Source organism: Xiphophorus maculatus, chromosome 7 (assembly GCF_002775205.1).
Source record: "Xiphophorus maculatus strain JP 163 A chromosome 7, X_maculatus-5.0-male, whole genome shotgun sequence".
NCBI classification, from domain to species: Eukaryota; Metazoa; Chordata; class Actinopteri; order Cyprinodontiformes; family Poeciliidae; genus Xiphophorus; species Xiphophorus maculatus.
The window spans coordinates 1,734,506-1,752,176 of record NC_036449.1 but is presented as its reverse complement, the minus strand read 5'-3'; the positions used below and the strand labels follow the sequence as shown (position 1 = coordinate 1,752,176).

The 17,671-nt window shown below is 38.2% G+C and overlaps 1 protein-coding gene across 3 annotated transcripts in view; it reads right to left on the bottom strand.

The window, feature by feature from the left end:
- Positions 1 to 1,031: 1,031 nt before the first annotated feature.
- kalrn (kalirin RhoGEF kinase) overlaps positions 1,032 to 17,671 on the bottom strand; it is a 156,508-nt gene continuing 139,868 nt past the window's right edge. For 2 of the 3 annotated variants that reach the window (XM_023336251.1, XM_023336252.1), the window contains 12 exons: positions 13,949 to 14,114; positions 11,599 to 11,661; positions 10,857 to 10,884; positions 9,589 to 9,751; positions 9,347 to 9,468; positions 9,123 to 9,254; positions 8,871 to 9,032; positions 7,797 to 7,875; positions 7,655 to 7,706; positions 6,820 to 6,968; positions 6,514 to 6,652; positions 1,032 to 6,432 (listed from right to left, as the gene is read on the bottom strand). In XM_023336251.1, the coding sequence (XP_023192019.1) occupies positions 5,875 to 6,432; positions 6,514 to 6,652; positions 6,820 to 6,968; positions 7,655 to 7,706; positions 7,797 to 7,875; positions 8,871 to 9,032; positions 9,123 to 9,254; positions 9,347 to 9,468; positions 9,589 to 9,751; positions 10,857 to 10,884; positions 11,599 to 11,661; positions 13,949 to 14,114 (1,813 nt within the window). In that variant the 3' untranslated portion in view covers positions 1,032 to 5,874. Of the gene's footprint in view, positions 6,433 to 6,513; positions 6,653 to 6,819; positions 6,969 to 7,654; positions 7,707 to 7,796; positions 7,876 to 8,870; positions 9,033 to 9,122; positions 9,255 to 9,346; positions 9,469 to 9,588; positions 9,752 to 10,856; positions 10,885 to 11,598; positions 11,662 to 13,948; positions 14,115 to 17,671 lie in introns of those variants that run through there. The other variant, XM_023336253.1, reaches the window with a different exon arrangement.

Below are 17,671 nucleotides of genomic sequence, written 5' to 3'. Positions count from 1 at the left end.
TTGCTTCAGTATTTCCACATCACGTTCTTTCCTCATGAGGTCATGTGTTTTATGTTTCTTCCTGCAGCAAAACAGCCCAACAACATGATACCACCATTCCAAGTGCCTCCTTTTTTCTACCAAAAAAAGGGAGATGGAGAAAAGGACATGACTCTAGAGTTCATGATCTTTGTCCCTGTTTGTATTTTTAAACTGCAATCTGATTTTTTTTACGTTTCTTTTGGAGAAATAACTTCCTAATCTCTGAGTGACCTTTCAACTGTCTTACCTGGCACTGTCTTACCAGGGTCTTCACCAGAAAAAAAAAGTCTTTGGCTTTTGTTCTGAGGTCAGTCTGCACATTTCAGATATAAATATATTCATATGTAGAGGTACCCAAAGCCACAAGATCATCATCTGGACTTTGCTTTAGTAATTTTTCTGTATGTAAGTTTTTGATTATGAAGATATTAATAGATACATCTCTGACATTCTTTCTCTCGTTACTGTGGAGTTTAGTAAATCGAAAAGAAAGGACGATTCTAACTGACCTAACCCAAGATGCGTTTGCTCAAAAAAGGTAGATGTGTCATTTGAATTGGTGTAGCTTGTGTACTTCAGGGGAGATGTAACGCTGAAAGTGGAAACAGGTTTTATCATATTTTAGCAGAATTCTTGCCATTTTAATAGGGCATATGGACTATTTATTATATTGATTAGCATACTGTACTTTCAGACAAGTTATACAAATGTAATATTGCTACTACTAATAATTATAATCAAAGGTACTAGAAGAACAACAGAAAAAGCTTTTGAATTGTGCTTTGCTTCTCTGTAATTTTAACTCTGAACTTAAAATGGAGACACAATTAATTTAGCTGAAAGTATTTCCAATATGTTAAAAAAACAGTCTTGACATTAGCACATTCATCTTTTTCGATATTGCTCACTTGAACTCAAAGATGTACAGAGTTACAGTGCCACCTTGTGGAAAACCATTCAAGCAGTTTTAAAGTACCGTTAGGAAATGAAATACAACAGACATGTATAAATACATACAAACAGGCAGGTTGTTTATTCATAAAGAGTAACAAACCAGCAGGTGGTTTACAGCAGGAAGCCTGTACAGAATATGCTGCATCACACTGCGGCATAAAGCATTTGCATGGTTCTCTACGAAGCTCAGTATGAACACAGCATTAACAAAGCTCAGCCAACACAGTCCTGCATGGCGTAACAAGTCATAAAAGATGTATTGTGGGATTGCGGAGTCGTCTATAGTTTGGTTTTCTAAAGAAGTTCAGCTGAGGTTTACTCAGCAGGTTTTCTCAGGTCCAATAAAGAAATGACTGAAAGTAAAAGTCGGGAGCAGTAATTCAGTTGTCTTGTGATATATTTGTTTCTTCTTTACACAAAGAAGAAACATGGAAACAAGTTGACCTATCGAACGTTGATTATTGAAAATAACTAATAACTTATCTCATCAAGTCACTGAGTGCCAATATAAGACAGAGGAACGACCCAGGTTCTTCTAGAGCAGATGAGTGTGTTGTGTGTTGCAGAACTTTACCAGAACCAGAGCTCCAATACTTTCAGTCATTTCAGAAAAAAAAACAGACCCCATTTATTTCTTCCTATTTCTTCTTCTGGTCCTATTTTAGTGTCCATCAAGTGATCAAAGACACATGCTGATAAGAGAACATTCTACTATTTTAATGGGTAGTAAATGCACTTTGATGAAGTAGAGTAAAAGCATTGCTAAGAGCAGCTACTTTGGTTCCTTGGCTCTGCCTAAAGTCCCTATCATAGTTTTTTTTGTTTTGTTTTGTTCCTTTGTGATGTCTTTTTGGTACTATTTAGAAGATGAATATGACATTTTATGCTTTTACTGCAAAAATCCAACAAACTATGATTGGATTTCAGAATTAAAAAATGGTACTAATGGATTGCAGCAAAGTGCTTGGCAGTCAATTAACTGTGAGCTAAGTACATTTTTTCTTTCTTTCTTTTTTTAATTTTTTTTACAAACATTCAGTTTTACACCTAGAATATTCTCATTACCTTAACAAAGGCATAAGATAACACAGATGCCTTATACCTATATTAAGGTAATAGCTATAACCTGAATTACTCTGCGCTACCAACCATAGCCGTAAATAACTAATCACAAATACTCTATGAATAGTTCATTTAAATATTGGTCAGTGTGTCCCTCTGTTTTATATAAAGATAGAAAACAATAAAACAAGATGTATTGGCTATCTAATATGATGTGCTCATTGTTATATCCCAATGTTGCTTCTGATTGGTTAATCTGCACCTCATATTGGCTCCTTCCCCAGAAACTGTCAGCTGATGTCTGACACAAAAGAAACCAAATAGGCAGAAAGTTGTTTTTCCTAATCAACAAGAAAATGGATCACCTTGTCAGACTGTGTGTTTCTATCACTTGTTTCTCTAAATTTGTCTATGTTTAGTCTGAGACCTCTGCAAAAATGTTTTTAATTTCCTTTCATGCCTTACACTTCACCTAGGTTTCGAATCCACAATATGGAACCATAAATATGTCCAACAGTGCTGCACCAGAAACCAGAATTTCCTGCCTTTTTTTTAGTGAGCTCCAGTCAGACCGAAGTAGAGCTGCTTCTGGAGCAGAAAAGCCAGATTGTGTCCAGACAGGTTTTACCTTCAGAGAGATAAAACCTCTGTCCTGGTTTCTCCCTCTGACTATCAAAGTCAGACCGGTCAATGGTCAATTTTATAAAACTTTATTTTTCATCTTTATTTGCTATTTCTAGAGTAAAATTGACACTGCATCTTTGTTTCATGTTTGACTATCAATATTTTCAATCAGTTTTAATCTGAGTACAATCAAATCTCCTTGCTTTGTTGTGTTAGAGTTTGTTTAGTTGGAAAAACAGAATTCATCCTTCTTATGGATATTTGACACATTATGATGTTTATTTATTTATTGAAATTAATAGTTGGATGTATTATATCAACACTACTCTGGTGAAGCCCACAAACTAAGTGCTGGCCGTGGCAAAAGGTGTCTTTTCTTTTTACTGCGATTTTTCTCATTGACTGGATCTCTGGACAACAGCAAACTTTAAACCAGAGATCCCAACCCTGGTCCTCAGGTTTAGCTGTTTTCCTGCTGCTGCACACCTGGCTCAAATGAAGTGGCTGATTAACGGGCTTCAGCAGCAGCTGACGGCATGCTGAAGAGGTAATGCAATTATTTATATCAGCTGTGCTGGAGTGGAGAATCATCTTAGACATGCAGGACAGTGGGCCCTGAAGACCAGGTTTGGGGGCCACTGGTTAAAATCACCTATAGAGCTTTCTTTGTTGCAGCTTGCAGCTTTCAGTATCATTTGATTGTTTTGGGCAATGACTAAAAAATGTAGATTATCATATTATATCGCCAGTAGATGCTCTACTGAGTGAGTAACAGTGCTAAACAGATTTGGCTGAAATCTGCCAGTGTTTTCAGAAACCTGAGCAGGTTTTATTACAGCTGCACTAATAAACACAGACGGTTATCAACACAACCTTCTGATGGTTACTATCCTACAGCTGCTTCACCAGCCTGGCCTTTAACTGCAACACATTGAATGCTTACTAAGGCTGCTGATGTAGGGACAATGGTCTATGACAGCACAATACTTACAGAACACATTCTCTAATTTATACATTCATTATTAAATTGGTACAGAAAAGTAAACATCTGTCTTCAAGATCAGCCAAGCAGTGACATCATCACAAATCCAGGCAGGATGTTTGCCACAGTGGCTGGGTCAGGCTGGAAATGTACAACTAAATAATGTAGGTGTGAAAATGGAGCTCACTTTTTTACATGTTTACTGTATTACTGAAACATGAGCTTCCTGAAACAGACATATTTACAATCTGATTTTAAAGACATCCCAGGTGGTTTTATATGCAGATGATCCCTGATAGTTTTGCTGTTCTGTAAACTACATGCCCTGATTCTACACAAATATCTCCTTAAACAGTAATATGAACAGAGTGCCATGTTTCCTGTTGCTGCATTAGTTTTGTTGATCATCCAACAGTTCAGGGCCCAACCTCTGCAGCTGAGCATTGACTGTTTGGGAGAACAAGTGGTCTTTGTTATCTTTGCACAGTGTCAAACAGAACAAGACCTTCATATTCAAAACTACACTAGAAGGTACAGCTTTACACTGGTACAAAAGAATCAACTGTGAATCCTACTGTAGTAGTCATGTAGTTCTCACCATATTGGGGATCACAGCAGGTTCTATTAATACAGATCCGGAGTTTCTGCTGGACCTGCTGTCATTCAAGTCAAATAATTATAACAAAATAAACACGTGCGTTACATTGGTCAGCCTGTTAGAATCAATTCAGAAGTTTTTAATACAGAAAAGGGACATTTACAAAGAGTCCAGGTGATGAAGATGTACCATCCGACAAGAAAATAACACTGATTCAGTCTTCTTCTAATCATTCATACACAAAGAATTATAGAGCCTTTATAAGGCCTGAAGAAGTCTGGGTTTCAGTAAGTTTGGAGGTTGGATCTCAGTTAACATTTACATCCATTCCGTCAAATAAAAAAAAACAGCGAGTTCTAACAAATTCAACACAAGCACATCTAAAAAATCCAAAAACATTTCCAAAAGTAATGTTTGACAATGAACTCTGTTTTCCATCCCAGCAGGGTGGATGAAGAGTTCTGCCTCCTGTGTGTTCTCGATCAACAGTGTGCTCTGATGAACAAGTATTACACACCAATAACGGAGCTGCTAAGGCTCAGCATTGTTCAACTTTTAGATAAACTGTGTTGCAACATTTAAGAAAACCACAGACTCCAAAAAGACCTCTCCTTTTGACTGCCATATTGAATTTGGATATAAAATGTATCCTTAGTATTGATCTTGTGGACTCCAAATTTCTTTAACAGCAACTATTTGGAAGTTATGCCAGAAAGACGTTTGTCCATTCTACCATCATAATCATGTTGAAACTCTACATGGGCTTTAAATGGAATCCTATCTTTTAGTTAGAGGGCTCTAAGATGGCCCTTTTTGACAAAACCACTACAAACAGGTTTGCAATAAAGCAAATAATAACTATATAGAAGCACATCATGCCCATCAAGCATAGTGGAGGATCTGTGATGCTGTGGGCCTGTTGTCCTCCAAAGGCCTTGGAATCCTGGTTCAAGTGCATGGTATCATTACTTCTTTGAAATGTAATAACCTTTTGCCAGTGCCTGCAAACTACAGAAATATAAAAGGGTCATCATTGGAACTTTCAACAAGATAATGCAAAAAAACCAACAGCATGTATTTATTATTGCTAAATTTCACCCAATTGGATTAATATAATGATATATAATAATTGTTCATTGTGAGATTATGCCACTAAATTTTCTGATTATTTTTTGTTCACGTCTTTGCCAGAGAAATGGATGAAAGTGCAGGATGCTTGTTGGCTTGTCAAAGTTTTCTGTAAGATGTGAACAATTTACATGAAAAATAACTTTAGCTTCTCTTCTATAAATACAGCCTGTAAATCTTGGTGCAAATATGAACATTGTGGCTAAGAAATGATGGCTCCTGTTTAGTGTTTTCATGTCTTTCTACATGGCTGAGATGATTTCTTTGGGTTATAGTGGATGTATTTTAAAGCATACAAACAAAAAATAAATTAACAAGTTGTGGAATAAATAACTGTTCTGAGCCACAAATAGTTTTACAAACAGTGACCCACCCAGATTCAAGATGATTGTAAGTTGGACCAAATGGGAAAATTTTTTACTCATAAGTCCATAAGACAGTAAAATAGTAAAGACATTTCAGTGTTGGTGTTCACAGAAGGACTAACTGTTCATGGTTCTCTCCATCACAGTGTGTTGCCCATAGTGCTGCTCACCAAACCTTTGATGTTGGTGATGGGACGGACATCGTGTAACTGTCTTCTCCGATCGATGAATGTGGCCAACCTCGACCTGTCCAGGGGCATCTTGGAGTACTCACCTCCTTGAGCGCCGCCCCGGCCCACCCACGGGTGTTGTAAACATGAAGTGGCACTAGGCCTCTTCCTGGGATCCTCCTGCAGCACTGAAGACACAAAATCCCTGGCTGCCTGACTTACATGATGGAAGTATTCATCCGGGAAACAGAAGTCCAGGCGGCAAATGTTTACACACGTTTCCTCTGGTGACTCATCCAGAAATGGGGATACGCCACTGAGCATCACGTAGGCCAGCACGCCCATGCTCCACACGTCTGTCGAAACAGATACTGGCATACCTCGGATGAGCTCAGGGGCTGCAAACTCTGGGTTTCCAAGTAAGAGGTGGACATATCGGCGGCTAGCAGAGAGCTGGACAGCGTCACCAAGGTCAATGAGCTTGACAGATGGAGCCGGAGCTTTAAGATCCACCATGATATTCTCAGGCTGCAACAGGGAGAGATAACAATCAGCCCAAAATGATAGTAAGATGTTTTATTGTTTACCCTAGACTATAAGTTATCACACCTTGAGATCCAGGTGTGCCACTCTGCAGGTATGAAGATGCTGGAGAGCCTCCAACGTTTCTCTGATAAAAAATGCTACTTTCTCTTCCATCAGCTCATCGTGGGCAACAAGATACTCAAGCAAACGTCCATCTTCTAGCCTTATACATGTAATATCAGACAAAAAAATGCCATTTTAGCTAAGATGCCCAAACATGAACATAAAACCACTAAATATTTCTGCTAAACAACCAGTGTTTAGCAGAATACTAAAGCTGTGACTTTTAAAACAGCTTTAGTGTTGTCTGGACAGTGCCACAAAACTCACAGCTCCAGGATGAACATCAGAGAGGTAGGAGACTCATAAGTGTCCAGCAGCGCCACCAAGTGGTGATTCTGGACATGACGGAGAATGTCTGCTTCATGAGATACCTGCTCTTTCTTCTGCATCTTCTTATTCACAAACTTAACAGCAACCTGGACAGAAAAAAGACGTTTCTCAGTGAAAAGACGCTCACTGTGAAAGTCCAGGCAAAACCTCACAGCAAGTCGTTTGTTAAATATCCAACTATTACATACTCATGTCATTTTTTCAACCTTCTCTTACAGCACCTTGTATCAAATTTTAGATGAAGATGAACGGAGGAAAGGCAATGATGTAGACAATGAGAGGAAGCAAAATATATAGAAAAACTCAAACAAATAAAAAAACAAAATAAAACAAATAGTAAATTCACAAAGTTCAAGGTATTTGTGATCAAATCTAAAATTATAACAAATAATATGAAATACTACATTTTATAAAACTATTAAGACTTAAAAATAAATAAAATAATAAATAATAAAAACTAGATTGTATCTGCCACACCCCAGATGCAACCCCAAAGTTAATGCACACAAGACACACACATCTATGTTCAAACACCATGTCAGGTGGGGCATGATCCTTTTTTGTTCTCCTGTAAACATGACAGCCTCCAGTTTTCCCAGTTGTTGCTACATGTCTGAGCACAGAGTTACAGTTGTCAAAGACAGGATTATTTGAATGAGATAAATATTCCTTATCACAAAAATATAAAACATCAGATCATTGTTATTCTTTGAGCAAAACAACTGTACCCATAGGAAGAACCTAGGCAGTTTGAAATAAAAGGAATCCTCACCTCTTTCTTTGTTGATTTGTTCAAACATTTTCTCACGACTGAAAAGCGCCCCCTGGTGAAAAAGTAGAGATCTGCCATTAAAACTCAGAATGGTTCCCAGTGAATCTTATCTGGCAATTCGACAAGAGGCATGATGCTTTACCTTCCAATCTCGCTGATCTCAGTGAAGACTGACTCAAAATTTTCTTTCCACTGAACCCCTGTTCCATCACACCCAGAGGCTGAGAGAGGCAGACACACAAGAGGGTCTGAACAGAAACATATTTTATTCTAGACATTTTCATGTCATGTGTGGAAAACTTGGAAATACGATTGAACCCATCTGGGTGGACTGGTTAAAGGATTGCCTTTTTGTTTTGAAATTTTATTTAAAAAAAAAACAAAATAATAATAATAATAATAATAATAATAATAATAATAATAATAATAATAATAATAATAATAATAATAATAATAATAATAACTTAATGAATTTATTTATTTATTTTTATTCAGTATTTTTTCAGTAGGTTGTCTGAAACTAATCCTAAAGGGTCTATTATGTTTCTGATATTTTGGGCTGCATTTCTAGTTGTGTTTCCATTCCAGATGTGCAAAAGTTTCTTGGTATTCTGTTAATATAGGAAAAACACAATTTTGCTTTCATGAAAAAAGAAAGGCAATTAAAATCAGATGTTAATAAACCTGTCCACCCAATTAGTAATTAAGAAACATCATCCTCCTTCCACTTCCTGTTGTTTTCTTTGCTGTTTTGCCTGTAGTAACATCTGGTTGCAGATCACAAGACTAGTGTGATGCAAAAAAAAGTGTTAAGATAAATTTTAATACTGTACAGCTGAAAATCCACCACCAAGGACAAAAACATTAGGAAAAAATGTTTTTGTATTTTTTTTAATTGTTGTGCCTCTATTATGCAAATTTGTTTTCATAACTCCAATTTGTGCAAATATATGGTCGATGGAAACAGCTACTGCTAGATCAAGTTAAAATCTGCAGAGTTGTTAAATGAGTTACACTTTCTAAGACTTAACATGATTAAAGTTCATTGAAAATGTTAAAACTTTCACATCACTTTATCTTGAATGGATTTATGGTGCATGCCAATGAATGAATGAATAAGTCAATCAATCAAGTTTGTTTGTATAGCACAGTTCAGCAACAATACAGTTCAAAATCAGTTAAAAAAACATGGAGTGTATGAGTTGGTGCTTCTTACTGCAGCTGCCCAGTGTGACCATATTTGAGGGTTGTGATGGAGGGCCAACCCCCCAGCGGTTGGAGGCTCGAACTCTGAACTGATAGTGACCTCCAGGAATAAGATTATCGATCTGGACACACTCCTCCCTGCAGCTAGCCGCCTGCTGCCACAGGAATGAGTCTGTGGGTGGGAGGAAGGGGAATGAAGAAGAAGTGCTTAGTCTTTTTGGAACGTCAAAGAGAATCTTTTGACTCAACAGTATCCGCAGACCTTCCTGTCTGTACTCTACAGCATAACTGGTGATGGCGCAGTGAGCAGATGAAGCTGGAGGTGGCCAGTGGACCAGCACCATGGTGCTGCTCGCCTCCTGAGCCAGAGGCCTCCCCGGGGCTGCTGGGATACCTTCAGTTTAAAATGATGAAACAGAAAAGCATTGGAGCTGCAGCAGAAGTATATAGCAGGGGGTTACTAGTGGTGAAAAACAAGAGAGGCACCTTGAACTTTAATAGATGCAGAGGAAGAAGCAGAGCCATGATCATTAACAGCAACACAGGTGTAGATCCCTGTATCCTGAGGCATTAAGTTGCAGATCTTCATCAGGATGTCACCAGTGTCCCTAGAAAGGAGAGAAACAGAAGGAGACAAAAAATGACCAAGGAGGTAGCAAAAAAAAAAAATGCTGAGGAATGAAGCAAAAAAAGAAAGGCTTTTTGTTTTCACCTGTGGTCTGTTTTACCTGATATCAATGGTGAAGCGGTTGTTACTGGTGACGGGGTTCTGGTCAGGGCCCTTCACGGTTACCGTGGGTTTGGGTCGTCCACAGACTTTACAGCAGAGGACGACTGTTTCCCCAAATGCACACACCACATCTGACAGCGGTACCAGGAATTCCGGGGCCACTGCAGACACCAAACACATCACAGCCGTTTCCTCTTCAGGTCACCCAAAGGTCACGCTGAGGCATAGAGTGGCCTCATTCCATAGAAGGTTTAGCTTCTATGCTGTAGTCAACTATTTACAGTAGCGTGTTTCTAAATACATAATGACTGTATTCATGTTCCTCAGTCTGTTTGTGTCTACACCAGTGGTGCTATTTTGTGTTCTTTTTTTTTTTTATTGTAACCTTGTGCTACATTTGGTTTATTTCTCTTGAATGTGTAATATTTACAGAAATTGTTTGATTACAGTTGCACAAACACATATTAAGTTACAGATACAATCATTTTTACCCAGGTCTGTTTTACTAGTTTTTTTTTGGGGGGGGGTTACCTTCCACTTTTACAAACCTTCCAGAATTCTGCTAAGAAACATGACAGCATGATTCGGCCTCCACCATGCTTCACAGGGATGAAGCTGGTTGGGGTTGGTTAGCCAGGGTGCCAAACAGGCAGAGACCACCTCTGGTGAGACTACCAGCACCAACCAGCTGAACCTCTGTTGAATTAGGCCAGCCTCTTTAAAGGGGTAAATATTTATACAATTACTTATTTCAAGTTAAATATTTTTGCTTTATCTGCTTTTTTTTTGTTGTTGTAGAAATCAGTTTCCTTTGATATTAAAGAGTTTTTTAAAAAATTGTTTGGCCAAAAAGACTATTATTTTATCATGATTGCTTTGTGAAAGCAATAAAAGGTTCAAACATCCAATGGAGTGAATACTTTTTACAGCCATTGTATCTGTTTTGGCTACTCCTGTTATATGTGATAACTTATGACAGCTGTTTAGACTTTGACTATTAATGAGCTCTATGAAAGACTTACCAAATTCAACTTTTAACCATAGGGTGGTGTTCATATGATTCCAGTTGGAGGTTTTCTTTAACACTTTTATTATTGTTCTTGGTATTTTTTTATTTTATCAAAATTGGAGTTATAAAAAGAAATAAAGTGTGTGAGGGTTGAGGGTATGCTTTATGGCGTGACAATAAAAGGTAAAGATGACATTTTCCCTTAAGACATGTCTTACAGCTCTCAGATTAACACCACCAATTCATTTGGGTCTCACCTTCTTGGATGAAGTTTGGGTTAAGAAGCTGGAAAGCAACAACAACAACAAAAAGATACCAGTTAGGTTGCAAACATTAAGCAAGTTTATTTGTGTAGCACATTTCAGCAACAAGGCAATTCAAAGTACTTTACACAATGGAAACATAAAAGAACAAGCAAACAGTAAACTGTAAGTGACAAAGACTAAAGGAAAGTGATGAAAAGTTGGAAACCAGGTTATAGTTAATGGATGAGTTGGGTTGTTGATTAGTTCTTGTAGTAATTTTGGAAACCTGGTCATTCTTGGGAAGTTCACCACAGTTGGTGCTCTGATTCCAGTTAGCCTTACAAATGGTTTTGTGACCCATTACAGACTGATGGATGTTAATTACCAATGTAACCTATGTGTTGATTCTACAGGTCTGGCAATGATCAGCCCTGGGTGTGGCTAATGACATTCTTCCCAAACAATGTGGTTAATCACAGCTAACTCATGATTTAACAAGGAACAGAAAAATAATAAGATTTTTTCCTAGGATCAGACTGGCTTAGATAACGTTTTGCTCTTAATAGATAATGTCTAAATTTGAACATTTCTGTTGTATTTCCTCAGATTATTTTTATCTGAAAATAAACTGAGGATCATCAGTTGGATGTTCTGAAACATTTAAACATAACAGAAACAGAAGAAATCTACAAGGTTGGGGGAAGGGATTTTAACAGCACTGCATCTAATTTTATGATAGTTAGGCAACGAATACCTCCATGCCCGTCTTTGGGTCAAGGTCTTCCTCACTTTCTGACTCATCAGAGGTGTGCAGGTCCTGGTGGACAGCAGAGAAACAGGACAAGAACAACAGGGGAAAAGGAGGGAGAGGATTGTGTGAGCAGAAGAGAAAAGGCTGAGCAAATTAATGCTTTCATTGGAGAAGACAAAGAGGCTGAGAAAATGTAATTTGGCTCAGCGGGTTAAAACAAAATATGCAGAAGATTTTTAGAAAATCAACAAATATTAAGATGTAAAAAAATTACATTTAAAAGCCTTTATATATGTGAAGGGCACTCATGTGTAATGTTTTTATATTAATTTTAAATCATTTCTGATGTTGCTGTCGTTTATTCTTACATCTAAAATATACTTTATTTTTGACAGAAGCACAGCTGCCATTTTGCACCATCAGCCCTTCTGACCAACACCAGCAAGCAACACAAGTGAAGTGTCTTGCCCAAGGACACAGTGGCAGTTGTAGGTTTTCTCTCACAGTCCAAAAACACAAGAGGTTAACTGTGGATTCTAATTCTGCCCTTAAGTGTGCAAGACTGGTGGTACTGTGTGTCATACAAAAACATTTCTGTATTTTTCAACCTGATCACCAATGATTGATCTGAAAATATTAACAATAATTATCCAACAATGTGATCATTTCAGGGACTATTTTCAAGTGCTGATTCTCTGCTGTGTAAGTGGGCTTAGATTTGAATGCAGTTGCATATGATTTTTCTGAAATTTATTTCAGAAAACTTAAAAGTTTATTCTTGGAGGAACATGATTGGAACATTCAAGCAATCAGATGTTTAGCAAAGTTTGATTGAATAATAAGGTTGGAACAGAAAATGTGACAAACTGAGATCTGTGAGTGATGGATTTAACAAAGTACAAATCATGAGAATGTCATGTTCTGTGTTGTCTGTGTATTTATTTAGAGTTTTCCTTGTCCTTGAGTCTCTTCGTTGTCCTTTGTTCCCAGGTGTGTCTCGTTTCTGTGATTACCCTCCCGTGTATTTAATGCCACCTGTGTGTCTGCGTCTCTGTTGGGTCCTCGTCAAATGTGCGCTCAGTCTTCTATGTTTGAGTTTTTGTTAGCGGTTGCTACCGGCGTCGAGCCCTGGCTTCACCTCGGCTGTGCTGCCCGTTCCTAGACTGTGTTTTCCCATCATTAAAATCATAATTTTCATCTTACCTGGGTCTACAGCGTCTGCCTCACCACCATCTACACCGCATTTCATGACAGAGAATCCCAAACTAAACAGGTTTTTATTGTAGCTTTTAAAGACACATCTTAAACAAATTACAGTCATCTATTTTGGATAAGATGGTCCAAACTCCTGAACTGGAAATTCAACTGCAGTAGTTGTTCAATTTCTTTCATTTTGTAACATTTGTTGTATTTCCATTATAAATGTGCACAAATCTTAAAATAAATCGATATTTTGCTAATGTTGAAAAAGCACAAATTTGCAATTGTGGTGTTTCTATTAAATAAGAAATTAATTTAAAATCACACGTGAGCAGTGGTGCTTTCTTATATGGGCGACGTGGGCCCAGGGCGGCACCTTGTGGGGGGCGGCATGAGCTGCAATTTTGGGGAAATTTCAGTCAGCAATTTTACAACTTAAAAACTTTCAATTCAACATATTTCAATAACACAACTTCTTATGAACTGTGTGATGGTGTTAGACAGGCATGCTGAAGTCCAGTCCTCCAGAGCTACCGTCCTGCAACTTTCAGATGCTTCCCTGCTCCAACACACCTGAAGCAAACAAATGGCTCTGAACAGTAGGCCTGTTCAGAGCTGATCCCGGCCTGTTGGGGTAAGAATGCATCTAAAAATTCCAGGACGGTAGCTCTCAAGGACAGGACTTGAGCACCCCGGCTGTAAGAGCTCTGATGGAGTCATCAGCTGCATATTGTCCAAATCCCATCATCCTCCTACTGCTTCCTGTCATCTTCTTTATTGCTTTACAGCTGAAAAACCATCGAAGTGCAATTTCCTTTATCCAAAAACTTTATTTTTAATTGCCGTGTTTCCATTAAGAAATTTTATTTCCATAATTTCAATTTGTGCAATTTTATGGCTTATGGGAACACAGCTATTGACACTTAAGAATGCACCTGAATGTACAATAAAGGTGATGTGCTGCTCTGCATCACTTGTAATGTGATGCACAGCACAGGCCTACTGGCTCCTGCTGCAATCAGCTCCGTGTTTGGGACGTCATCACAGATTTAAGATCAGTTTCATAAAATGTCTGAATGTAGGGAAGAAATGAAGGAGTTACAGCAGATACACACCACATCAGCCACTGAAACCACCGACCGGCCATACTCACTTTAGCCTTGTGGCTGGGGCTTGGCAGGGCTAGCGGGAGGGGGGAGACTACGCCATCTTTGGGTTTACGGAGGAGGCTGTTGTCCTGACTCCTGAACCCTAGAAAGGAGCTGTCCCTGGATTCAGCACGTTTCCTAGCGCGCAGCGTGTTCCATGACAAAGACTTCCTGTGCAGTGCATGAAGGACAAACATCAAGCAGCCAATCACATAGTGACTTAGCAGTGTCCAGCTCAGCCATTGTGTGGATGTAGCAACAGCTGTCAGTTCAGAATAATGGAGGCGAACAGGTGAAATTCAGAGGCATTTAAATCTATCTGTTGCTCTGGATTCATTTCCCTGTGTGGAGATGAATAATTGTTTTTAGAATTAGTTGTTTCAGGGTTTCCTGACTTTACAGAAGATTTGGCAACACTTTATTTGACAGGTTGTGAATAAGACTGTCATGACACCGTCATAAACATGACATAACACCTGTCATGAACATGAGTAAGTCTTCATGAATATTTATGACTGTTGTCATAAAGTGTCATTCAGTAAATCATGACACTTTTAATACAAAGTTGATATTCAAAATGTCTTTGTTATGAGAATTTGACATTAACCAAGAAATCATGATCTGACATAAATTTGTTATAAAAGTATTACTGATTAAACTTTAGCTTTAATAACATAAAGCTACATAATTTTAAAGTAATAATATAATAGTAATAATGTCAACTTTGTATTAAAAGTGTCATGATATACCGAATGACACTTTATGACAGTGGTGCCCAAAGTCGGTCCTCGAGGACCAGCATCCTGCATGTTTTAGTTATCTCCCTGGTTTAACACACCTGGATCAAACATTGACATCCTGAAATGGTTGTTACTACAACCACATGTGGCCGTGGCACTGCCATTGCACAGACATGGAAACTGAGGGAGTCATTAGAGTAACACCTCTTTCCTTCAGTAAACAGCTTCAGTACCAGCAGGTCCTGGGGAAACTTTGCCATATTAACTAGACATGAGGACATGGTTGGTTTTGCTTCTAAGTTTCAATCAATATTTAGGAAATCATGTTGGACCAGTTACCTAAAGAAACTCTGAGTCTTTGTCCATTAAAAGAATCTTCATGTAACTTACCTCTTGCAGTATTTAAGCAACCATTTTAAAATCATTCATTTGTTGTTTCAATAGAATTAAGCTTCTATTGTTGGTGGAAAACCATCAAGGCCCTCAAGACCATCCATGTGTGTCAAATAAAAAAAAAAAGGTGAATTAAATTTTTATTATAGCATCCATTAAATTTTTTTATCTGAATTATTTCCATTATTTCATTATCATCTATAAATTAACCAAATTCTTGTTTAATGTTGGCATATCCACAGGAACATCCATTATACTTTGAACACAGCCAGATTTCATCCTATCAGAATTCCATCTGGGCGGTTGCTAGGCAGATGAAGGACTGCATCAACTCAGTGACTGGTTTACCCTCTGGGATTTTATAGTAAGCCTTTCGAAGCAAATTCTTCAGCAGAATTGACAGTGAAACCAGCCAATCAGAGCATTTCTCAAAGCGGGTGGGCTTTGTGATGTTACAGTTTATAAGAATATAATCTGTGAGCATATAATTGTAAAGAGAGAACCTGTCATGAAAACTTCTTATTTATCAACTGATAAGATTACACACCATGAGTGTAATCTTCCATAAAACTGTTGTAATGTGGCCATCCTTCCACATTTGCTCCTTGCTCCTGTGTCTTGGACCTAATGTCACTTTTTATGTCAAAATCATCAATATGCTTTTACAACTCAAACCATTTCTGGTAAGTTGATGTGCAATGTTGAATCTGAACCTAGGAAGCCTAACTGAACTGGTTTTCATATCAGAAGCTGGTTTATCTGGTTTACCCATTTTTGTGGCTGGATGCTGCTTTGGTTCTGAATATTTAGGTGGCATTTCCTGTGTTGTTCCTGTTCCTTAACAATCAGAAGATTTACTATGTTGATAAAATTCTGGCTCTCTGAAAGCTCTACAGTTTTCCTCTCAATCTTTTGGTATGATACTCTTGATCTAGGTCAGAGGATCTTGATCACTGACCCACAGTTTGCTGCTGGATGAACCAATATCTGCTTGACATGCCAAGAGCAGAGACAGTATTTACAAAGGACACAGTGCCTTTTTCACATCTCCTGGTGTCCAAGCAGCATTGGGGTCTGCCACAGGAAAAATCTGAAAGATTAGATATACCTATCCTAGGTAACAGTAAGTTGCCTACTCTCTTTCAACATCTACCTTTGTGGACCTTGCTAACATTTTATCCAGTGTGTAAACAGAATTCTTTCCCACAACATGTCAGTATGATGCTATGTTAAAACCGAGAATTTTACGCACCAGGACATTAGAAGGATGTGGGCCTTCCACAACCTGCAGACAAGAGTTTGCAGGAATTTTGTTTAATTCCAGAGCTGGTGGAACTTGGTCAGGTTTAAAGATCGCCGTGTTCACAAACATCATTTTAGCTCAGCTGATCTTGGTTTTGCGATGACCACTCCAAAAGATTTCTTTTTACTTTTCTGTTATTTCCACTTTGGAAATAATTTGGAAGCATGCTTAGGGTCATTGCCCATTTGGAAGACCAATTTTCACCAGATCTTTGACTTCCTGGCTGGTGTCTTGAGACTGTTTCATATTAAAACATTTTCTTCCCTCAAGATGTCATCCATTTTGTGAAGTGCATCCTTACGAAAAGATGCTGCCACTCCAGCAGCACCAGTGGTGGCAGCATCCTGACATGCTGCCCCTGGTGCTTGCAGGAACAGGCTTGCAAGCTTCCATGTTTTCCTCCAGATGTAACAATAGTCAAACACTTTAATTTTATTTAATCAGATGAGAAGGACATGTCTGCAGACTGTCTCTGTTGCTACATGCAGTTACAAACTGTAATCTGGCTTTTAATATTGCTGTTGGAGAAAATTCTTTCTCTTTGACTTTTCAGGCCATGTCAGTAACAAAATGTACGTCTGAAGCGCTGAATAAAAATGAACCACAGATGAGCTAAAATCTAACTTCCATGTTGAAAATACATTTCAGACTGTCATCATCTGGACTCTCCCACAATAATAAAAGTTCTGAATTTAGGTAAAAATATTCTAGCATCTAGCAAACAAAAATTGGTAATCCTGACTGATCTAAAACAGCAAAAGTTCAGTCTGATTTAATGTTAGACAGAAATGAACTGTGGCATGACGTTCTACAGCAGGATCCTCAAATCCAGTCAGAGGGGGCTATGACTGGAGCTCAGTCAAAGCCCCTGAGTCAAACAATCAGCAGGACTCTGAAGAACTTGGCTGCATAGTGAGTAGGTCATTCAGCCGTTTGTCTCAGGTATGTTGGACTATTGACACACCTAAAGGTTGCAGGACACCGGGACTAGAGGCCTGAATTTGAGGAGCCCTGGTATTCAGGATATCCATGTTCCTAAACACAAAAATGTGGCTGAGTGAAAACAGTTCCTCAAAGGATAAGTTCAAAATGTCCTTTTCTATTTGCTCACATTATCTCTGTGATGTTAAAATGTACAATAAAAGAGGAAAAACTGAAAAAAATCTGTAAAGGAGCAATGAATTTCTCAAACCTAATTCCATGCTCCAGACCAAAACTCTTGCTTTTCCAGAGGTTACTCCATTGGCTACTTTTGTTCTACTTTATTTTAAGAAAAGTAAAAAATTAATGAA